This window comes from Sciurus vulgaris, assembly GCF_902686455.1.
Source record: "Sciurus vulgaris genome assembly, chromosome: 1".
Taxonomy (NCBI): Eukaryota; Metazoa; Chordata; class Mammalia; order Rodentia; family Sciuridae; genus Sciurus; species Sciurus vulgaris.
The window spans coordinates 72,009,495-72,033,085 of NC_136461.1; the positions used below are offsets into that span (position 1 = coordinate 72,009,495).

Here is a 23,591-nt window from a genome sequence, read left to right on the forward strand (position 1 = left end):
GAGGGACTTCCGTTTCCGTACGGAAGAAAAGCAGCTCCCAACATGGCAAGGCCCGGGGAAAAGAGTGGCGGCAGCGGGAAGAAAAGCCTAAAAGGAAAAGCTGCTACCGAAAAACCTCAAGAGGCTGCAATCACTGGGGATGGGGCCACAGAAAACGAGGTCCAACCCCCGAAATCCGCTGCTTTTCCTCCAGGCTTCAGCATTTCGGAGATTAAGAACAAACAGCGACGACACTTGATGTTCACGCGGTGGAAGCAACAACAGCGGAAAGTACGGGAGGGTCGGTGGCGGCTGGGCGCATGCGTGGTGTGCGTCGGGTGGAGGATTGGGGGCTGACAGACTCTAGTGTGGTCTTGGGGAGCCGGTTGTTCGAAGAGTGCACGGTGGTTGATCCGGAAGGATGATGCTCGCGGCTCACGTGTTCTGTCGCCCTCGCTCTGCTTTGGAGACTGTTGTACAACCTTTTGCCTGATCACCTAGGTGGAGTGCTCCTTTCTAGGTTTCTCCGCTTAGAAGGAAAATCCGCAGTCCTGTTTCCTAGTGAAAATTATTCTCTCTTTGCCCAAAAAGTCGCTCTGTTTTACCCAGCCTACTCAACGTTGGTCAGTTTTCAGAATTCGTGATACAGGCGATACATATCAAGTTTAAAATATTGTTTCTGATTCCTGCAGCACCTCTTACTGAAGTTAGTACTGTAAAGTTTCTAGTAATTGTATTTGTTCTTTGTAGCACTGGGTAAACAAACAAATGCAGAAGTTTAAACGACTTCCCTAAGGTCCTAGCGCTGATCTGTGGCTAAATTGCTGTTGGAGGAAAGCATTTGCTTGTTTTTACTTATAGAAATGCACATATAATATTCTTTTTTTATTTGCCTGTGTCCTCTTACTAGACTTTTTGAGTCCAGGGATTGATTCTCATATATCATAAGTGCCATTATGCTACTGTTATACACTCAAAGGACATCTAACTATTCTAGTATTGCAAGTATGGGGGTGGGAAATCCTAGGAGTCTTCTTGGGACTACGACTTCAGAAACAATGGATTGAGGGTCAGTTGGCAGTGGTGGGGGAGAAAGAGTATTTTCTGTTGTGTGTTATGCATTCTGTCTAGAAATCAGAAGATACTGATATATAACAAATAGTCCTAACCGACCTTGCACATTTTTAATTTCAAAAGGATATTTTGATTATAAAATATAAGGATAATTAGTGGTAACTTTATTGGAAGCAACCTAAAACTCATTTCCCACTTCTATTTTTAGTACATTCCAACAAAATCAGCAATCATAACCATGGTCTCTAGGATGTAACTGTTCCTATAAAACAAAACTTTTTACCTTGTTTGGATACACATTTTGCACTTTCATAAATTTAATTTTTTGAGTCTGTATAGTAAAAATGTTGGTGAAATTTTTAAATGCTCAAAGTTGCCAATTTATACTTTTTTGAAGAAGCAAGGTCTTTGTTAAATAAATTTATTAATTGGCTTATAGTGATTTAGCTATAAAAATCTATAGGTGATTATTTGAATGAATCATTAATGTTGTATTCATAGTATTATCGATTTGTAATTGTATTCATAGCCTTTTTTTTTTTTTTTTCTCTCGTGGTGCTGGGGACTGAACCCAGGGCCTCGTGCTTGCCAGGCAAGCACTCTACCAACTGAGCTATCTCCCCAGCCCGTATTCATAGCCTTATATGCATTGTGATATAACCTGTAGTTTCTTAATATTGTTCTTTTGTTTTTATCCCCTCAGGAAAAGTTAGCAGCCAAGAAAAAACTGAAAAAAGAGAGAGAGGCTCTTGGTGATAAGGTAAGTAAATTTTTAGTCATCTGTTTTCTATCTTGGATATTACATTGATAACATTCTTCTAAATTTTTGTGAACTATTTCGGATCTATAGAAAGGTACAAAAATAACATAGCAAACACTTTTCTGTCCTTTATAGTTTAGCAAATAATGTTGGAAGCTCCTTTCTTGCTTCTTGATGGCTTTTCCCTCCAAAGACAGTCATTTATATAAATTGTTTATTTTTTCCATACACTTCTTTATACCATTACTATGTATGTGTACCTAAACAGTAAGCATAATTATGGTATTTTGGATGACTCTTTGTATGTTTTAGAGGCACACCCCTCCCTGACTTTGGGAATGGAAAAACTCCTCATAACATTTTGGGCTTTAGTTTTTATGACTTGAAGCAGAGGTTTTTTGTCAGGCAAGGGTGTGAAAAGGCAGGACAGAGTCTTTTTTCTGTAGTAGAATGGAGTTAGGTAAGAATGAGAGCTGATAAAGAGAATATGAACCTGTATAGAGTGGGAGCAGGGTGAGACCTGGATGGATTATTGCAAAGAAAAGAGCAAAGAATGCGTTACAAAAGAATTTGGTGACTTTTATAGTAATAAGAAATGAAATATTTTATTGAAATTTTTTAAAAGCACTATTTAAATACTCTCACATTTGTTGCACAGCTAAGTTATATTTTCACTTAGTTTCATTTTGTTTATACCTACTTCTAGGTTATAATTTATACTTGCAAAATTTTGAAAACATTTTAAAATCTACCCACTCTAATCTCTTGTAAAATAAGGTATCAAGTACAAATAAGGTTTTCTAAGGAAGAGGAAGAATATTGACTATATATAAACTAAATACTTTTTCATGCATTCTCTTAGTAGTATTAGGTTAAATCATATGAAATTATCACTGTTAGACTATTTTGACCTGCAAAATTTTATATATCAATGTTAGCATCTTTGAAACTCTTCAATAGTCATTTATAGCAAATTAATGTCTTATGTCTCTTGAAAATATTATTTTCATTTTTTTGTACTGGAAGATGACTTCCTAGAATTGGCTTCTTTAAAGATAACGTAAAACTTTTAGCATTTATTTCAGAGTAACAAAAAATAAAATCCTAGCTAGTTTATTAATTCATTCTTTCTTCATATCTTTGCTAGTGTTCATTACTTTTATTTTTAGAAAGTGTATTTGTTTAGTTCTGTTTCTGATCCTTGATAGTCATTTATATAATTTGTTCATCTAAGCTGAGTGTGCATGATGACTTATTCTAGCAGTATCCCATCATGTTAATGTGCTGTAATATCTATAGTAATTACCCTCATATTGGATATTTCTTTTATTTATTGTTTATTTTCATTAGAAATAGTGATACTATATGTAGTGATGCTTCTTTATAGGCGTCTCCACCCCCGCCCTTTTTTATTACTTACCATAAATTCCCCAAAGTAGAATTACTTGGTCTATGGATAGATTTTGCTGTATATTTCTGACAAGCTGTCTAAAAGTTTTGAAACAAAATTATATACATATATATACTTCTATAATATTTCCATCTTTTTGTTTGCTTTGTGTTTGATATTTTTCTCATTAGTAGTTAATTATTGTGAACCCTACTTCTCTGCTACTTCTGCCTAGTTTTTAAACCATATAATTCAACAGTAGTCATTTTTCTGTTATGTAAATGTCTGCTCAGATTGTTAAAAAGCAGTATTATTATTCAGTTTTGTTAGTAGGATTAATATAGCTGCATGGCATGGGTAGCAATGGGTTAAAATGAGAATAGATTATGTTTTTAATTTATTTATGAATTTCTTTCTTCCCAAACTGTAATATAAAATACCTAATGTAAAATGCTTGTTTGTAAAACCTTATCCTTTCATTTTATTTAGGCCCCACCAAAGCCTATACCTAAGACCATTGACAACCAACGTGTCTATGATGAAACTATAGTAGACCCTAATGATGAAGAGGTAATGTTAGAAGCCTTAAATGAATTTGAATGATCCTCCTTGATAAATTATATGTTGATATGTTAACATTTTGCTGGCTGGCTAAGTTGTATAATATATCGATCCAGCTATAATGTCGGCATGTTATCTTTTTTGGTACAAGTTATTTCATAATTGATTTTTCCCAGTACTGCTATAGAAAATTTCAGTAAATATTTATTTTTTACAAACGCATTGAATTTTATGACTAGGTAAAATTTTAAATTTGTCATTTAATATCTGAATAGTGTGTTTAATATTTTAAAAGAATCCCTGTATTGCAGGTGTTTATAGTGTTTGTTGGACATTTTAGTACCTAAGGATAACATTTGATGGTACTTTTTTGCATCCTCATAAAACTCTTGCAAACTATCTAAAGAAATGACATGCAAAGTGGAAGACTACCTTAAATCTTGTTAGAGCTATTCCTGAGTATCTTATGATTTTTTTTCTTAGTGTAAATTGCATCTCTTGAAAATTGTTTTGTTCACTGATTTATTAGAATATAGTTGAATTTTGAATAGTGGTCTTCTAGCCAGTAGTTTACCTAAACTCATTTTTGAATAATTTGTCTCAATACTGTTTTCATTTTTATGTGTAGATAATCATTTCTCCAAATGACAGTTTCAGTCCATTAATGCTTTATTTTTTTCCCTACTTTGTGATCACTAGAACTTCTAGGATAATGTTAGATAAATAGCAAAGCTATGATGGTGTCTTTGCCATTTTTCTGATTTGAAAGAGAATACTGCTGGTGTATCATTAATGTATCATCATTAATGTTTATGTCATCAATGATAGCTTCTCCTTATAGGTTAAAGAAATTCCATTTATGCTTGTTTTGCCTCATCATGAATGAATGTAGAATGTTATTGAATTCTGTTTTGCAGGTATTGAGATGATCATATGGTTTTTCTCCTAGCAGATGACATCTATTGATTTTCTTATATTAAATGTCTTGTGTTTGGGGCATAAGCCCATTTTGGTTATGATATTTTATTTTCTTCTGAAATCTTATTTGGGGTTGTGAATACTTTGCTTAGAATTAATATGTATCAGTGTTCATAAGCAAGACTATAGTAATGACCCTTTTCATTCCTAATTCTATTTATTGGACATTTTCTTTTTGTCCTTTTTTTATCAGAGACATAACTAAAGTACTCTTTTCTTTGATCTTCTCTACTAAATGTTGTTTTCTAATTCACTTATATTTTATTTCCTTCTATTTTCCTTGCATTTATTCTGTTTTGTTTTATTGATGTGCACATTCTTTATCATTTCTAATATGAGCAGTTAAGGCCACAAAACTCCCCACAACTCTTAAAATGTTAAACTTTCATTATTAACTCTTAGTATCTCTTATAATGGCAGCTTTGATGATTTCTTGTAATCATTAGTTTTCTTTTTTTTTAATTGACATTTTATAGGGTACACTATGATAATTTGTTACATGTATACAGTACATAATGAAAAATCATGATAACTAACATTTCCATCTCATATTATGATTTCTACATGTTTGGGACTTTCAAACTATGCATTGGGGTTGGAGGTATAGCTTGGTGGTAGAGTGCTGCTTGTTTAGTGTGTGAAAACCCCAACACAAAACAGAAAAAAATTAGAGCATGCATCTTCAATAAAGATGACACAATTCTGGTAAAATTCAACAAGTTTGTACTAGTACAGCTTTGTTTCCACCTTGTTCTTGTTATTGTTTTTGAGTATACAATATCTATGTTATAAACCTAGTGTCATAATTCCTTCTTAAAAAAATTTCATGGTTTGCAAGGAAATCAAGAGTATACATATATACACAGTCTTTCATGGACTATTTACTCTTTTTTTCATTCTCTGATTCTGAGTTACTATTCTAGTGTCATTTTCTTTTTGGCTTGTAGGACTTCTGTTAATCTTTGTTTTTATAGCAGGTTTAATAAAACTATAATTTTTCATTTTTTGTTTATCTGGAAATTTGAATATTTTGCTTTGTGTGTATGTGTGTGTGTGTGTGTGTGTGTGTGTGTGTGTGGTGCTGGGGATTGAACCCAGGATCTTGTGCATGTGAGGCAAGCACTCTACCAACTGAGCTACATCTCCAGCCCTTGCTTTCATTTTTAAAAAACAATTTTGCAGAATATAAAATTCTTGCTTTTTTCTTTTAATCCTTAGAACATATCCTTCCATTGCACTTTAACCTTTATTATTTCCACTAATCCTCACGTCCCTGTGCCTTCTTTTATTTCACTCAAAATTTTCTGGTGTTGACTTTTAGCAGTTTGATTTTCATGTGTTTAGGTATCATTTTTTTTTTTCCCCTATTGGGATTTTTTGAGCTTCTTGTATAGTTTTTCATTAAATGTGTGGTGTTTTTGCCATTATTCAAATATTTTTTTCTGCCCCTTTCTCTTTCCTCCTACAGGGAACTCCCTTTACACTACTACTGAAATATTTGACATTATCCTACAGGTTTTCACAGCTTTGTTCCACTTTTTATAGTTGTTTTCTCTGTTCTTCAAACTATGTGTATTTGTCAGTTTTCAGGTTCATTGATTCTTCTTCATTGTCAGATTTGCTATTAGACTGTGTTTTCCTTTAAATGCTATAATGTATTAAATAGTGCTGCTAAATTCAACATCTGAACCCTGAACCCACTCAATAACTATTGACTGCTTTGTTCCTGATTATGGGTCATACTTTCTTGTTTCTTTTATGCTTAATAATTCTTCTGGTTGAAAATTGGACATTTTAGACCAAATAGTGCAGCATCTCTGAATTCCAGTTTCAGGGATAGTTGTTTTATTACTTTTCCTGGTCTTAACCCATGGGATCTGTCTCCTCAATAGTAGCGCAATATCTCTGCTCAGTTTTTAAAAATTATTTTTAACCTTTCTCCCTAGGAATTGTTCCTGTGTTTATGTGGCTTAATGGTCTGTGAGTGTATTGAGACACCTCAGGCCCCTAAGACATACATACTTTTTGCTATCTGAGCTGTGTATGGTTGAGGAATGCCTTCAAGGTCACAATCAGTTCTCAAGTCTCCCTTGCCTTTCACATTAAGTGGATTCTCAAGTCATCCCCAATACATGTGTGAGAACCATGGATTATGGAGCCGCTATCTTGACCACTCTATGGCTCTTTCACTTCCAGAGCACCCCTTTAAATTTCTGGCCAGTTCACACCCACCTTGAACTGGGTCTATAACCCTGAATTGGCTATGTGGGTTTTTACCTCCACCCCACAAATTTCTGTCCCTCTCTTGGTCCAGTCTGTCACCTCTGAGCCCAAGACTGTAGTTCTTACCTGCCATCACCCTTGAAGTTGTTACTGTTTTCACCAGCCAAACTAATGAGAGAGATGGAATAGCTCAAACCAAGGTGAGGCAGAACATCACAGGCAGAAGAGTGGTGGAAGAATGCAGCTCAGGACATGACCCCAAGGAAGCAGACAGACTAAGCTCTGCTCACCAGGGGCAAAATACATAGCTCAAAGGCATGCCCCTAGTGACCCACATCCTGGGGCCGTATCTTACCTGCTACAGTTCTCACCCAGTTAATCCATTCAAGTGGTTTTATGTACTGATAAGGTTAAGGCTGTCATAGCCCAATCATTTCACCCCTAAACTTTCTTGCATCTCATGTGAGCTTTTGGGGGAACATCTCTTACCTAAACCACAATACTCCGTTTGTGTCTTAAAATAATTTTTGACAATTTTATTTAGTTTTATATTTGTATTCTTTTTTTTTTGAATTTTTTTAGTTGTTTTTAGACCTATATTTTATTCATTTTATTTATATGTGGTGCTGAGAATCGAACCCAGTTCCTCACATATGCTAGGCAAGCTCTCTACCACTGAGCCACAACCCCAGCCCTTATACTTGTATTCTACAGACACAGAACCATCCACCCTGTTCATGTTGCCATTAACATCAGTTCCTCCTATGTCTTCTTTAGATCATGTCAACTAGGTGGTCAAATAGTGCTTTAAAATTTAGGACCAGTAGAGCATACTTGTTTGATATAAAATTTTCTTCCCTGTTTGCAGGTTGCTTATGATGAAGCTACAGATGAATTTGCTTCTTACTTCAACAGGCAAACGTCTCCCAAGATTCTCATCACAACATCAGATAGACCTCACGGGGTAAACAAATCCATTAGTATAAATCTTGGGGTTTTTTTTTTTTTTTTTTTTGCGGTGCTGGGGATCGAACCCAGGGCCTTGTGCATGCAAGGCAAATACTCTACCAACTGAGCTATCTCCCCAGCCCTTGGGTTCTTAATTTACTTAAATTACTACTATTTAAAGAGTTAGTTAATTGTCTTAGATAATACCTGTGAATAAGCTAAGTAAAAATAACTGATGATAGGATATGAGTTCACTAAGCATGATTCTTCAGGATAGGTTTGCTCAACCTGAATACTGTTAACATTTTGGGCTGGGTAATTCTTCGTGAGGGTGAGCTGTTCATCATAGGATGCTTAGCAGTATCCCCAGCCTTTATCCATTCCATGCCAGTAACCAACCATAAAAATGTGTAGACATTGCCAGATGTCTCTTGGTGGAGTGAAATCACTCCTTTTTGAGAACTAATGCTTTAGGATGATTAATCTTTGATAAAAGATGAAATATTGTTCTGATTTTATTCTTTTCCTAATCTTGTTCTCTATTAATTACACTATAATAATAATCATCATCATCATTCCTTTCCTTGTGAATATATACCACATAACATTCTTTTGTACTTTAGAGAATATTTGCTATTTTGTTTTACAGAGAACAGTACGACTTTGTGAACAGCTCTCTACAGTTATACCAGACTCACATGTTTATTATAGAAGAGGACTGGCTCTGAAAAAAATTATTCCACAGTGCATCTCAAGAGATTTCACAGATCTCATTGTGATTAATGAAGATCGTAAAACACCAAGTATTCTTTTTATTCTTTAGTTTTCCTGTCTGTTCTCTCACTCTGTTTTAAAATATGTTTAAGATAATAAGAAACTATTCCCTATACTTGTAGAACATAATTTTTTTTCCAAAAAATTATCTCTAAGATTCTACAAACTGATTTTTTTTTTCTTTTTATTCATCAAACATTTATCAGGAACATATATACCCAAGACATTGTTTTAATCCTTAAATAAAAGAGACAATCAGCCTTCAGGGAATTCAGTCATAGTAATAGACATGTAAACTAACAAAATAGAGTGTGGATGGAATAAGTAAGGAGAGAAATATAGGATGTAATGGAAATCCTGTTGCTGGTGCAATCTGCTTGGGGATATCAGGGAGGATAGACTTCACAGAAATGCCTAAGTTGGATCTAAAATGGTAAGTGTTAATGAGATAAATAAGGCAGAGGAGGAGTGCTTAGTACAGAAGGACAGTTGTTTGGAAAGGAGTCATGAAAGGGCTGACCCAGTCAGTGGGGGATCTACATATCTTTTGGTATGGCTAGATTTTATGTTACCAAAGCTGATATCACAGTTTTTAAGTAGGAATTTGAACCCATGTTGTGTGGTTGGTGGTGTTTTGGATGCCAGTAACAGTCTTTTCCTGTGATTCTCAGATTTGAGGTAAATGTGTCACTTGAACCAACTTATTTCTGAAATAAGAGACTAAATAAAGGTATCTGGGTTTATTTTTGTTGTTGCTATTGTTTTACTTACTTATTGAAGAGTATCTATGAATTCAGTATCTTTTAAAGATGACCAATTTGAGTTTAAATTACAAAAATTAAGGATTTACAAAAAATAGCAACAGGACTTTCTCACCATGGAACAACATTCTTTTTATATCAGTGAACCCTGAATATTTTAAATAACTTTTAAAAGACTAATTTTTAAATGTAAGTAATTTTTATTGTTACTATTTTCAATGTAACTGAAAATTATTTCTTTATTCACTTATACTAGTAGTTTTCAAGAAACAAAAATTGCAAAAATTGGTATTATGTGGTATTTTGTTGGCCATGTTATAATTTGGCTTAACCAGATTAATGTACCATACTAAAAGCTTTTGAACACTTAACTAATCCAGAAAAGACCCATTTTTAAAATAGATGCTACTTATTTTAACTGTCCCCCAAGATAAAATGCCAAGGTCTGTTTTCCTCTTTGTCAGTTAAACCATTTCAAGATTGCAGAAACTCTTTGCTAAGAAGCAGGCATTCACCAATTCAATAAATTTTCTATTGAGATATTTCATGTCGACACACAGATTTCATTTATACCCTCTGTGTTCTTTAGAAAACTTATATTGCCTTTTCCTTATAAAATTGTATTGTCTTTTTTACTAGAATATATAATTTTCTGATTACCATATTGGATACCTTCTAGGGTAAGCTGTCAGCCTCTTTTCCTCTTTACTGACTGAAATAGGCGTGACTTCTTGTTTCGTTTACATGATTTGTGTAAGGGATTAGCAATAACATAAAACCTTTTGTACAATGTAGGTACCAGAAAAGTTTTTAAGGAACTGATGAGTTCAAATTTTGTACTTTGCTTTTGACATAAACCACATCTTAGTGGGAATATTCTAGAAAGGATTTTAAGCCTTGATTGGGGTTAGAAGAAATTACCTTTACATCTCCTAGTCCCCTTAATATTTGATTATTTTCTCGGTATGCAAATGATACAGAAACACTTCTATACTTCATGAAGTTGAACCTATGGTGAATCTTTAAAAAGAAAGAATTTAAATGTTTGCTGGTATGTGATGTGGTAGGCACTAACATTTGAAAGAAACAGACTTATTTCCAAGAGTTGGAAGATAGTTGGAAGAAAGGCATTTTCTGACTAAATTTTAAGTGGCAAGTGCTATGGTAAATAACAATGATAGCTAAGATTTGGAGAATTCTGACTATATAAAGGTGGGATTTGCAGTGAATCTTAGGATGAATAAAATGCTGCCAATATTTAAAATAAAATGAGCACACACACACACAAAAAGCATTGATAGGATTAGCATGCAATATAAGATTGTGTGGGTGGCCAGGCACAGTGGCACAGTAATCCCAGTGGCCCGAGAGGCTGAAGCAGGAAGATCAGGAGTTCAGAGCCAGCCTCAGCAAAAGTGAGACACTAAGCAACTCAATGAGACCCTGTCTCTAAATAAAATACAAAATAGAGCTGGAGATGTGGCTCAGTAGTCCAGTACCCCTGAATTCAATCCCTGGTACCAAAAAAATAAGATCCTGTGGGTGCCTACCAATCAGGAAATAGTTGGAGAGGCAAAGAGGGGAAATAAGAAAGGCAGTTTGTAGCCACATTATGAGTGTCATATTGATGTCTTTGAGTCAGTGACCACAGAACATTAAATTAGCTACAGCTATTGAGACCGTGAAGGTATCTAGTTTGTCACTTTACATATGAGAAACTATGATGCAGATGAAATGACACTTCAGTCACTTAGCTTATTACTTGGAGAACCAAGGCCTAAATCCAGACTTGATTTAGTCTGTATTAGAAGGTACTTGTAATAGAATGTACTTGAAAGAGAAAGGATTAGAACCAACCACAATATTGTTTTCAGTGATAAACGTGGAAAATTTCAAGAATCTCAACTGAGATAACAACAGGGTAAAGAGGAAGCTGTAGAAATGAGAAGTTGTGAAGGTGAGAGCATTAAGATTTGGTGGGATGGGGGAATAGCAACATCTGTTTTGAAAATATTTCATGTTGTGTACAGGTAGACTTTTTTTGGGGGGGGTGGGGCAGGGGTGCTAGGGACTGAACCCAGGACCTTGGGCTTGACAGGCAATCACTCTAGGAACTGAGCTACATCCCCAGTCCCAGTCTTGATTCTGACCTACATTTAAGGTTCAATTTTTGAAAGAATCAGATGAAATAATGTTTGAAAATTTTTATTAAACTCAAAAAGCACACTATAAATTGAAAGCCCAGGCCATAGCCATTAAAGTACAAATGGACAATAGCCAAAACTAATTCATGGGAAAGAAAAGGAGAGGTTAAAGCCTTGCTGTACTAGACTTAAGGAATGTTGAATGGGTAATAATCGTAGTTTGTTGTAGCTGGGATTCTTAGTCCTTGGGCTGCCATCCTTGCTGATCATAGGTAGATGTCACATATTTTATTTGTGGTTTAGTATGTCTGGCTTAATTCTTTTTATGGTAGACAGTAAGTAGTTATTACTTCCTTAAATTTGTAGTGCAGTAAATAAACTCAAATATTAATAACCTTGATTTCAACAAGAACACTTAAGCATTTCTGATCTCGTGGCATATTCTAAGCTGATAGCATATCCTAATTATACAAACGTTAAAAAAATGGCATTTTTAGGGTTGAGTCTTTTGAAGAGAGAGGAAACATATGGTTTATGTTACTACATTATTCCTGCTTGAGTAGTGATCCTTAAGTAGCTTTTTTTCTCCCTACTTCAGCTGAAAGCCCAAGGTACTTTTTGAGAGCAATGACTATTTCTTACTTTTAAAAGCAAAATGCAGAACTACTCTCTTTTCTTTAAAAGATTTGGTTCACTGATGTGTTTTGAGTTTTTGATACAATAGGAAAACCTATTAACCCCAGAGGAATATATGCATTCACCTATTCGCTTCAGATTTTTAAGGCCCTTTGGACATATAGGAGACTAGTTGTTTTAGTCAGCATTTTGGCTGCTGTGACTAAAATACCTGACCAGAACAAGTATAGAGGAGGAGAAGTTTATTTAGGGTCTCTTGGTTTCAGAGGTCTTGGTTCACAGGCAGCAGACTCCATTCCTCAGGTCCCGAGGTGAGACTGAGCAGGGAGGAAGAGTGGGACATAGGGAAGCAGCTCACCTGAAGATCAGGAAGCAGTGACTCCATTCACCAAATATAAAATATATACCCCAGAGGCACGCTCCCAAAGGCTACCTCCAGCCACACTCTACTCACCTTTAATTACCACTCATTTTAACCCAATAATTTCTCTTCTAAACCTTCTTGGATTGTCTCACACATGAGCTTTTGGGGGATACCTCACATCCAAACCATACCACTAATTATTTTAAAACAATTTAAAATGTGTTTCTTAACGTTTATTAACAGATGGACTTATTTTGAGTCACTTGCCAAATGGTCCCACTGCTCACTTTAAAATGAGCAGTGTTCGTCTTCGTAAAGAAATCAAGGTAAGTTTATGCACTCTTGATTGGTATTGATTTTATATTATTTGAATAGATTGTCTTATAGATCATGTTGATTTTAAAATTATATTCGTTCTCCAGATTAAAGCAATAGTCTTACCTACTGACAGTTTTCTTCTATTACTATGATGAGTTGTGGCAGACAGGAAATAGCCCTCTTTAATAAGAAATTGATTTTCTGACTTTTTTGGTGTTGTACTCTGCATCTTACTTGATTGGTTTGTGCCATCTGTGGTTGTCACTTAAAAAACCAAAAAACAGTAACTCTAAAATCTCGTTTTACCTCTAAATTCTCCTCTAAATTCTAAGACTTGAAATTGCACTGAAAGGTATTGCTTTGATAAATAGCTTAATTTGTTATTGTGATTTTTCCACAATTTTTTTAGAGAAGAGGCAAAGACCCCACAGAACATGTACCTGAAATAATTCTGAATAATTTTACTACAAGACTGGGTCATTCAATTGGACGTATGTTTGCTTCTCTCTTTCCCCATGATCCTCAATTTATCGGAAGGCAGGTTGCCACATTCCACAATCAGCGTGATTATATCTTCTTCAGGTTTCACAGGTGAGGAATGTACTCCAGACTTAATCAATCATGAAATACATTTTCAACATGAACTATTTTATTTTTTGTGTGTGGTACTGAGAATCAAACAGGGTTTTTCCACATTGCCAGGCAGGTGCTCTACCACTGAACCACATCCCCAATCCTTTAACGTGAACCTATTTTCTAATATATTATGACAAATCTTTTAAGTTCTGTCATAAGGAAATTATAGTCTGAATGAGCTCAACTACTATTTCTTTAGCATTAACTTATTTTGTCTTTGAAGATATATATTCAAGAGTGAAAAGAAAGTGGGAATTCAGGAACTTGGACCACGTTTTACCTTAAAATTAAGGTCACTTCAGAAAGGAACCTTTGATTCTAAATATGGAGAATATGAATGGGTACATAAGGTATGTGCTTGCTTTTTGAAAAACCCATTTAAATCATTTTAAATGTGATGAAAAGGAAATCTTTTGCTTTCAACTTTGAGACTTATACCTTAAAATGTGCTTCTGAGTTTTTTCCCCTGGGTTAGAAGGAATCAATCCGATATGGTATCTGGGTCTGAGGATTAACTGATTTATTTGAAGTAGCATAAAAGATAATGATTCTCAAAGCAGAACTGGTAACAGCACTTTAACAATGAAAATTCTTGGGACCCTGGTCTACTGGATCAGCAGCAGCTGGGCGGTGGAGGATAGCGTTGTTTGTAGGCCTGTGTTATGTGATTCTACTGCACGTTTCTTGAGAACTGTTTAGTTTTTACTACCTTAACCTAAATAGTTTTTATATTTTTTTCCCTTCTAATTTTCAGCCCCGGGAAATGGATACAAGTCGAAGAAAATTCCATTTATAAAGTCCTAAGGAAATAGTATTGGATTTTGATGAACTTGGCAAATTATTTGTGATAGAACACCTTTTTCAAAATGGCATTTATTGACTTCATATATCTTCACGTCTGAAAAGTTGACCAAATGCTGTGAATTGCCACTCTACATAGCAAATAAAAGTAATTTGGGTGAAGATTTAGAAGTAATCATTTAGGTGTCCTAACACTTAACTTTCTTACTTTGGGGCAAATGTGAATAATTCAAACTGAAATAAAGATTCAGGTTAACTTTTGCATCTGTATTTCCAAATATGTGGGCTGGAGATAAATAGAATGGTTAATGGATACCATGTAATTCCTGATTTATTACCAGATTAATTTTGGATCCCTGATGTCTGATGTACATAGTGTTAATTTTAATTTGGACATTTCAACATGATTTATCAGAACTTTTAAGCAAATTTACAAATTACTGAAGTTAATCTTTGGTTCCTATTATCTTGCTCCTTTTTAACCCCATTACCTGGTACTGTCGTACATCAGGTACTGTCTCAAATCCTAAAGTTTTTACTACTTCTAATGAAATTTTCATTTCCAATATTTTTTCTCTACCATTCTTACTAAATCAGATCCATCTGTTAGGAAATAACTAGCTAAGTACAACTGGTAATATCCCCAGAAAGGAGAATATTGGAAATATTGAAACAAAAGTTATGTAAATAACTCAACTTACCCCAACTTTAAAAGAATAAAGATTTGCAATTTACCTTTAATTTCCTAGCAGTCTTAAAAGTGTAAGGCACAAAGTAATATGAGAAGAATTGGTGAAACAATGAAAAAACTAAAAACCCCTTCAGGTGTCAAATAGCTTACAATAGTGTATTTTTTTTTTTAATATATTTTTAGATGTTGACAGACCTTTATTTTATTCATTTATTTCTATGTGGTGCTGAGAATCGAACTCAGTGCTTCATACATGCTAGGCAAGTGCTCTACCCCTGAGCCACAACCCCAGCCCACAATAGTGTATTTCATATCAATAATAAAGCAAAAAAAAAAAAAAAAAAAGTTTATATTAAGTATTTTATTGTATTTTGCTGCCAGTGTATATAAAATAATTACCCTTGTGAAATAGAAATTCATGAAAATTCAGAGAGGTAGATGTTAAGGACTGACAAAAGTAGAAGATTATATTATGGCACATGTGTTATAGGGAAGCTTTTTGTACAGGCTTCAAATTTAGCTCTCTTGAATATTCACTGGTTCTTGAGCAGTGGTTTGGGAAACCTGAAAGGAAGAGGGGAAAAGGCAAATTAAAGTATCAAGTATAGGTTTTTACATTTTTTCCAAGAATATTTGCAGTTACCATTGTTTTACCATTGTGTATGTATATATTTAAATTGCTCACATCCTTATCCTTTGCCTATTTTTTTTTCTTTAACAATACTTCTTATATAGATGGTCCCCTTTTAACTTTATGATGGTGTAAAAATAATAAGCATTTAGGAGATAATATTTTTAGGCTTTGAATTTTGATCTTTTCTGGGGTTGGAATATTCTGTATGATCCTCTCTGGGTGCTAGGCAGAAGCAGGAAGCATAGCTCCCAGTCTGCTACAAGAACACAAGTATAAATAACTGAATCTACAGTGTAACTATGTTGCTAAGCTATCCTGTTTGGTTAAGTTAGGTGTACTAAATGCATTTTTGACTTGGCATGAGTTTGTTGGGATATAACACTTATCACATATCAAGGGAGTATCTGCATTATCTTTAAGGGATCCATTCAAATATTTTATAAAGGGCTTTTAACTGAATGAAACCTGTTGGAAAACTTATTTAAAAAAAAAAAAAAACAAAACCAGATACAACACAGGATTTTTAAGAAAGAATGTAAAAACAGGATGTGAAAAGCCTGTGATGTAGTAGGCAGTAAAAATCCAACTTTCTCTTAATTTTCATACCCATTCTCAGTATTAACTTTTTACAAATAAAAAGACTGACAGATTAACTTGCTAAGATTACTGCTGAAAGCACTATCATAATAAAGTGCATATATGTCTCAGATCAAGAAAACTAAACATCCGTAGAAACTCAATAAGTATTTGGAAGAGCAGTTTGGCAGTAGTTAAGTAAAAAATGCAATCATAGTTCTATTTGCCTAGATAAACATACAGAAAACATGTACAAGGGTATTATAGTTTCAACAGATTAGAAACAGCCTTAATGTATGTCAGTAGAGCAATGGATAAACTAAGGTTCATGTATAAATAGAATCCTATACAGTGGTTAAAATGACTTAAAGTTATACAGATAAACACAAATCTCAAAAATAAAACAGTAGTAATTATGCCTTAGAAAACAATACTTCATGCCAGATACAGGGGCACATGCCTATAATCCCAGCAGCTTGGGAGGGTGAGGCAGAAGGATCCAAGTTCAAAACCAGCCTTTAACAACTCAGCGAGATCCTGTCTCAAAATAAAAAATAAAAACGGCTAGGGGTGTGACTCAGTGGTTGAGTGCCCCTGGGTTAAATTCCCAATATCAAAAAAAAAAAAAAAGTTTTAAAACTATAAAATATATAGTGAAAAGTAAAAACTTGGGCATACCAACTTCTGGGAAGTTATCTACACATAAAGGTAGAAAAGGATGTGATCTGTTTTACTTTTTAAATTAAGGTATAAGTAGATACATAGTTCATCTTTGCATTTATTTGAAAATTTAAGGTCTTTCAAAACCTGTTCAAGAGGCAAACAAAATGGTATGGTGAAAAAAATTATGTAAAAAGAATTTTAGTTTCACTTAATTGCAAATAGACTAAGGTTTGTTGGGCAAGGGTTCAGCAAAAAAAAAAAAAAATAATAATTCTCTTGTTGAATTACTAAAGTACTATATTAGCAGTGGGAACCATCAAGTACTATTAAAATTTTAAATTTTTCTTCCTCCTTGCCTAATTTTACTTCTAAAATTAATCCTAATATTGGAGGTGAAGTATACATATAGAAACCAAGATGCCTGCTTCACTGTAGCTTCAAATTTAGTAACTTCAATATTAAATGAAATACATTTAAGCTATCACTGGAAATTTATTTATGAAGATTAATGAAATAGGAAAATTCATTAAATGTTTTTAAAATGTAGAATATAAAACTACAATATAAGATTTTTTAAAAAATATTTTGCTCTTGAAATACATGTTAACTGGTTATTTCTAGGTGTGCTGATCATGCTTTCTTTCTTGTACTGCCTGTGTTAACTTACCATATTTAAAAAAAAAATGATAGCCACACAAATGTTTTAAGAGCTACATTTTTAAGGGTAAATACTACTATGCAGTTTTATATCCATGCCATTCAGTATAGACCTAGTACCATCAACATCAGTATATAAAATGAGAGCTTATAAGAAATGTAAGAACCTCACCTCAAGACCTCCTGAATTATAATATGTATCTGAATAAAGTAATCTGTAGATATATTCATGTTTTTGAGAAGCAATGCTTTTATGCCCAGATTTCCTTAGCCAAAATTGCTTTGAATCATAGTATCCATAATGTTCTTATTCTGCTGGGGTTAATAGACATTATTTTACTTTGAAATCTGGGTTCTTATTCTAATCACATTTATCAACTTGAGCAAGTCATTTCAACACTTACCTATATATTCCTATGAAATGAAACTATTAACAGCCTACCCAGACCTCTTAACAGTATTTTATGTTAAATGAAAACAAACCACTTTGTAAAGTGAATACAGTAAGACCAAAGTTTAAAAAAGGACCTCAACCAAGAAAACATGAACCACCTAAAATTCTCATGAAGAGTGAAATTAATATTGCCAGAAGCAGGGAAGTAGACTTAAATATTAAAGTGCTAAACTGTTGACTTTATGAAAAAAAAATCTGTTACTTGAAGGGTTTTTGGGTAGTGCCCCACCCCACCACCACCAAAACCCTGGGGTTTCAAAAAACTTAGCCATCCTAACCAAGGACTATATTTACTGGAGACATACTGTACTTATACACAGACTTCCTGGATACTCCCAAGACTACAAAGCTTAATTAGGGAGGGCACATCTATTTAACAAGGTATTTTAGGAAGCAGTTTCCTGAACTTTTCAAATCAGAAAGTAAAGGATGTGTGCTGTATACAAAATCTTTTTTTAAAGCACTGTTAAAGTTTAATGCTCATAGTTCAATACTAGTGAATACATGCCCTATTTTAAATATTAAGGATTTTTAAAGACTGCATCCTTAGCCAGGCATGGCTGTACACACAACTTGGGGGGCTGGAGCACTGATCACAAATTCAAGACCAGCCTGGACAACCTTAGCAAGTCCATCTCAAAAAGGGGTGGGAATGTAGCTATGGAGTTCAGCTGTAGTGTTTGCCAGGATATTGTTTGCCAGGATATTGGAGGCCCTGGGTTCAATCCCCAGCATGGCAAAAGATAGCATCTTTGAATCCATATTGTAAATTACCAGAGAACTTTTCTTGGGGTGGGGGGTCACATCTCTCTTGGACAAATATATATTTTTACACAATGATATCTGATCTGGAAGAGATCAAATACCACATAGAAATGTGCGTTTTGTAACAAAATAGCACCTGGTTTCTTGCTGTTTCTTACTCCTCAGAAATCTAATCCAGTGTCTACCACCACAAACTCAAATACCTCATTTCTCTAAGATTTTATTTTTTCATAACAAGAATAAAAAGTAAAACCTCAGTCCAAATACAGCGGCTCCACATCTGCTTATGTAAGTACCCCCTTTCTTCTAATTCCCAGTTCTTTGCTCCACTGCCCTATAGCTGGGTTCTATTACAGCAAAATCAGGATTTATCCAAATCAATTGGTGGTATTTTATAAATCATTTCCCATAGATGCTGCAGATTTTTTTAAACTGCCTAAATATTTGCTAGGTACATAAAATTAGTAGTTGAGGATCCCAAAATATGCATGCCATTAAGCCAATGCTATAAAAGAAACACATGGCTATCATAACAATGGAGTTTTATAGTAAAACTAAACCCTCTGGTTATTAAGTCCTGTATTTAACCCTCTTTGTGATGAAACAAATGATTTAGTTCATGACTACTAAATCTAGTTTCATAGATCCTCACTTTCTCACAAAACAGAAAAAGACTGGAAACTTGGGAGTGCCAAACAAAAATGCATGGAATGATCCTATAAGTGCTGCAAATAAAAAGGGATTTTGTTTTACTTAAGGAAACTTACCTCAGTAAAATTCATTTGACTACAAAAAGGAACAGACTTTCTGGGGTCTGAAAGGATTTGTACTTGAAGATACTCCAGTCAGCAGGGGATCATGTTGAGCATTCTGCAGACAGAATTGTTTCAAGTCTGCAGCTGCCTGGGAAACCTATACACAACAAAAGAGGGGGAGGGGAGATGCCAGTTGGTAAAGTTTAAATGATTTTCTCAAATCTTTGAAAATACTTGTACTGAATAGCACTTCTCTTACCTCAAAAGACAGAATGAAAAGTAACAGTCATATACTGACTCAAACATTCCTTGTAAACAAAACTAGTTTATAGTATGTTTTCTTTGGCCTGCTTATTAAAAGTATCAAATGATTCATTACAAACTACCATTAAGTCTATCTACAAAGCATAGCACTTCTTGTTTATTAATAGGCTGTTAAGTACTTAACATCTTAGTTTTTTTTTTAATTAAAAGCAGTCCATGGTAGTATAGGAATAAACAAAACAGCCTTAACATTCTAGCAAACTATTACTTTGTCCTGAAAGCAGTATAATTGGGCAAAAATGCTACTGTGAATGAACATAATGTAGAATAACTAACACAGAGTTTAGGAAAACAAACACACTGAGAATGCATTCAGTATACCAGTCTTCAAATTTATACAGCTATATTCCTTTACATTTAAAACTACAAGAGGCCTGCCTCCGTTCACGTAATTATCCACTACTTGTATACTTTGGTGATGATATATCAACAAAATAAGCATAAAACCATAGATGTGCCTTAAATCTTAGGTGGGGGCACCGTGTACATATATGAACATTTTTAAGTCACAATTGAGACAAACACAGTTTCTTAAAGGCAGGCTGCTCAGAAAGGTTGTTAAATTGAGGTTTGTTATTGGCCTTTTAAGTCACATAACAGGGCAGAAAGTTGTCACTACCTACAATTTTGTAACAGTAACATCTGATGGTACACTAATACCAAAATAAAAAGCTGAATGGTCCGAATATAGAACATGGATGACTACTATGCCCAATATTCTCAATCTTGAATTGAGGTTTAAGATAGAAAAAAAGTAATCATTTAATACATTCTATCTTAGTTATCCTTAAGGAGGGATTGGAAATGTCCACTGCCCTGCTTATCTGGCCTTTGAAAGAGTCAATACCATAACTAATGCCCTCTCTACCAAAAACACCTATAGATTCCAAGCTGTATCCCAGACCTGATAAAAGAATACTCGTCCTGATAATCTAAACTCTTTTCCAATCTATTTATATTTGGCTTATACAACAGTCCACAATAATGAGTTCTATGTTTATTAACTCCCATGAGTAAGAAGTACCTGCACTTTTAAAATCCTTGTACCAAGTACTTTTACAAATGGCCACATGTCTTACTCCTCTTCCCAAAAAACGTGTTGTTAAAAGTAAGGGAATGGGCATTAATCAGCTTTCACAAGTCTACAGAATTTGGTTTCATTCAAATTGACCCAGTAAGCAGACAGTGTAGTGCCTGTTTATTTTCTGTTTCAAATGTAGGTAGGGTCCAACTTAACTCCTTTTCACAAACTTCTCAGGCAACATTATGTGCCAGCTCTACTTCTAGGCACTGAGAATAAAGAACAGCAAGATCCCTGCTATTGCAGCTGACAGTTCTGGGAAAAAGACAAGGTTCTCTGCAGTAAAGAGTGATTTGTTCAAAAGTGACTGGGTACCAAATGCCACACTGAGATGATGTGACATTTAAGCTTAGACTTTAATAACAGATCTAATACAAAACAAGGGATCAGTGACAAAAGCATCCAAAGCAGTGATGAAACCTCAAACAGACTAAAGCTGGACACTGGACAAGCTGCTACCCTTCAAGGCACAATAATAATCACCACCTAGAAAGTTGAAACACTGATTCTGACATAATTATTAGTTGCCCTTCTCACTCTCCTGACCTATCTGTGGGAAAAGTCTGTTAAGCGCTTGTAATAATTTTTATCAACTGTACTCATACATAAAGGTTTAAGTGCAGTAAGTTTGTGCTAGTTTTAAAATACCAGAAAGAAATCACCTACCACAGAGGCACAGATAAAATAGGTGCACAATATGAAATGGAACCTAATCACACTTTGCAATGTGTCTGAGAAGACTCATTTAAAATCCCAAAGTGGGATGCCCCTCTCTCCTTGCTACAGCCCTAACATCAGGCAGAAACTGAAAATTGCAAAACCAAATCATTTGTGGTGATTTTATTGATCAAAGTCAAAAATCTACAGAAGAATTGGGTACATGAGGGAGGATCAAGCTGGGGAGCTGGAGAGGTAGCAACTACTAGGATTTTCAAGGTAAAGCTCTGAGTATTTTCTGAGGACTCATTTCCTTTGGCAGCAGAGGCTAAGCAGCACCACTTACATTTACTGCTTTCATGGGTCTTTTTCTGTTTTTTGGTCTCTACTGGTTCACTTCAATCTATGATAGAGGCACATGTGAATGATAATGGTTAAGAAACAGATGACTTCAAATTTCAGAGCTCAATCCAGACAAAACTGACCATAAACCATTGGGATGAGGTGAGAATTTGGGGATTAGAAATGAACAACAATGCAGTTTACACTTCAAGAACAGGAAGTGAGGGAGATTCCACAGCAAGACATTGGAGTTTCCCTTCCCTTCTGAGGTTACCACGACCAAGTACGCTAGGTCCCTGACATTTCTAAATAGGAGCCCTCACTCCACAAAATATTTGAGAGAGAAATACAGACTTGCCTTATGAGTGTAAAATCAAATCATCTTGGAACCTTGCTGCTTCTAGCAGGGTAGTGATTTATAATTTCTGTTTTTTTGTTTTTTTTTTAATCACAAGTGTTTCACATGTAATCTATTTACTGCACCAGAAAGAAGCCAACTGGTCTAGGATTTTAAAGATAAACACTTGAAAAGCACTTCACTGTCAGGTTGTCATACCAACACCAACAAAACGTTTTTTCCCCAAAGTAAATATTCCGAGACAAAGCCAATGCTACCAAGACCTCAAAATAAGTAAGACCAATACTGGATCACCCTATCACTTGCTCGGCATGTAGACCAGTAGATACCCTTAAGGTCAGATCCAATCAAACTGCCCAGGTATGAAATGCACCCTTTGTTCGAGGTTGTACCGGGCAAAGTTAGTAAGACTCCGGGAGCATTTCGAACACAAATAGGCTTAACATGTAATTTTAAGTTATACAAGAATTCATTTTCAACTATGTGTTCAGTGGATTAGAGAATTTGGAGGTAAAGAATCTAGTACCAACGGGAGTAGTTTTGGTAAAGATCTGAAATGAAGAAAGAGTAATAAGTCGGCCCTGAATCAAAGGTTAAAATACCCAGTCCAGAGAAGAAAATTGGTGAAGGATGGTAAAGAGGAGCGGGAAGGGAAGGGCGCGGACCAGCAGCAGCTGGCGGGGCCAGCCAAGGAGTCACAGCGGAGGGAGGGAGAAAGGGAGGAGGACCGGAATGCGGGCTGCACTTTAGCCCGAAGGCCAGCGCGCCTTGGAAAGTCCTGGGGCGGAAGGGCGGACTAAGGGCCCACTCCCCCACCCCCAAACCACCGCGGGGACCCGCGCGGTAACTTTTCTAAAGCTGGCCGCTCCGCGATCGTCCAAGTGCGCGTCCTCCCCGAAGCAAGAGTCACCGCGTGCCCGCCCGCCCCAGCTGGCTCGGCCGCCTCCGCCTGCCCCCGCCCCGCTCCGCCGCCGCCCCCGCTCACTTTCACGCGGTTGAGCCCGGCTTCCAGCCGGAGCTGCTGAACCACCTTCTTCATAGCGGCGACGCTGGAGGAGCCAGACATGGCGAATTCGAGGGCCGAGCCGACTCGTCAGTCAGAGGGTCGGCAGGTCGCTGGTCGGCTGGGCCAGACGACTGGGCAGCAAGCGGCGGAGGCGGGGCTCCGAACTTTGTCTCTAAGTTTCCGGTTCTGTACTGGGCGACACCACCCTCAGCGCGCATGCGCGCCGCGCTTCGCCTGTGGTTCCAGCTCTGTCTGCTGGAGCGCGAGCCAGGAGGAGCGAG

The 23,591-nt window shown here is 35.6% G+C and overlaps 2 protein-coding genes across 2 annotated transcripts; one reads left to right on the top strand and one right to left on the bottom strand.

The window, feature by feature from the left end:
• The first annotated feature begins 3 nt into the window (after nt 1–3).
• On the top strand, nt 4–14,607 carry RPF1 (ribosome production factor 1 homolog). The gene is made up of 9 exons (XM_079139920.1): nt 4–270; nt 1,757–1,813; nt 3,693–3,773; nt 7,834–7,929; nt 8,563–8,716; nt 12,836–12,918; nt 13,320–13,501; nt 13,770–13,896; nt 14,301–14,607. The coding sequence occupies exons 1-9, from the start codon at nt 43–45 to the stop codon at nt 14,340–14,342; spliced, it is 1,050 nt and encodes a 349-aa protein (XP_078996046.1). The 5' UTR covers nt 4–42; the 3' UTR covers nt 14,343–14,607.
• A 777-nt stretch (nt 14,608–15,384) lies between these two features.
• Nucleotides 15,385–23,460, bottom strand: GNG5 (G protein subunit gamma 5). Its single transcript, XM_079140123.1, has 3 exons — nt 23,290–23,460; nt 19,555–19,699; nt 15,385–15,602 (listed from the first exon to the last, which is right to left on the bottom strand). Exons 1-2 carry the CDS (start codon nt 23,368–23,370, stop codon nt 19,574–19,576), a joined length of 207 nt encoding a protein of 68 aa, XP_078996249.1. The 5' UTR covers nt 23,371–23,460; the 3' UTR covers nt 15,385–15,602; nt 19,555–19,573.
• Nucleotides 23,461–23,591: the final 131 nt, after the last annotated feature.

What these genes read in the sequence shown, in the direction of transcription:
- GNG5 (XM_079140123.1), bottom strand. Translation starts at nt 23,370, where the DNA reads ATGTCTGGCTCCTCCAGCGTCGCCGCTATGAAGAAGGTGGTTCAGCAG. An exon ending in CCGGGCTCAACCGCGTGAAA is followed by an intron (nt 19,700 to 23,289) that starts GTGAGCGGGGGC and finishes TGTTGTGTATAG; the next exon opens with GTTTCCCAGGCAGCTGCAGA.
- RPF1 (XM_079139920.1), top strand. Translation starts at nt 43, where the DNA reads ATGGCAAGGCCCGGGGAAAAGAGTGGCGGCAGCGGGAAGAAAAGCCTA. An exon ending in TGAAGATCGTAAAACACCAA is followed by an intron (nt 8,717 to 12,835) that starts GTATTCTTTTTA and finishes GTTTATTAACAG; the next exon opens with ATGGACTTATTTTGAGTCAC. An exon ending in ATCTTCTTCAGGTTTCACAG is followed by an intron (nt 13,502 to 13,769) that starts GTGAGGAATGTA and finishes TTGTCTTTGAAG; the next exon opens with ATATATATTCAAGAGTGAAA.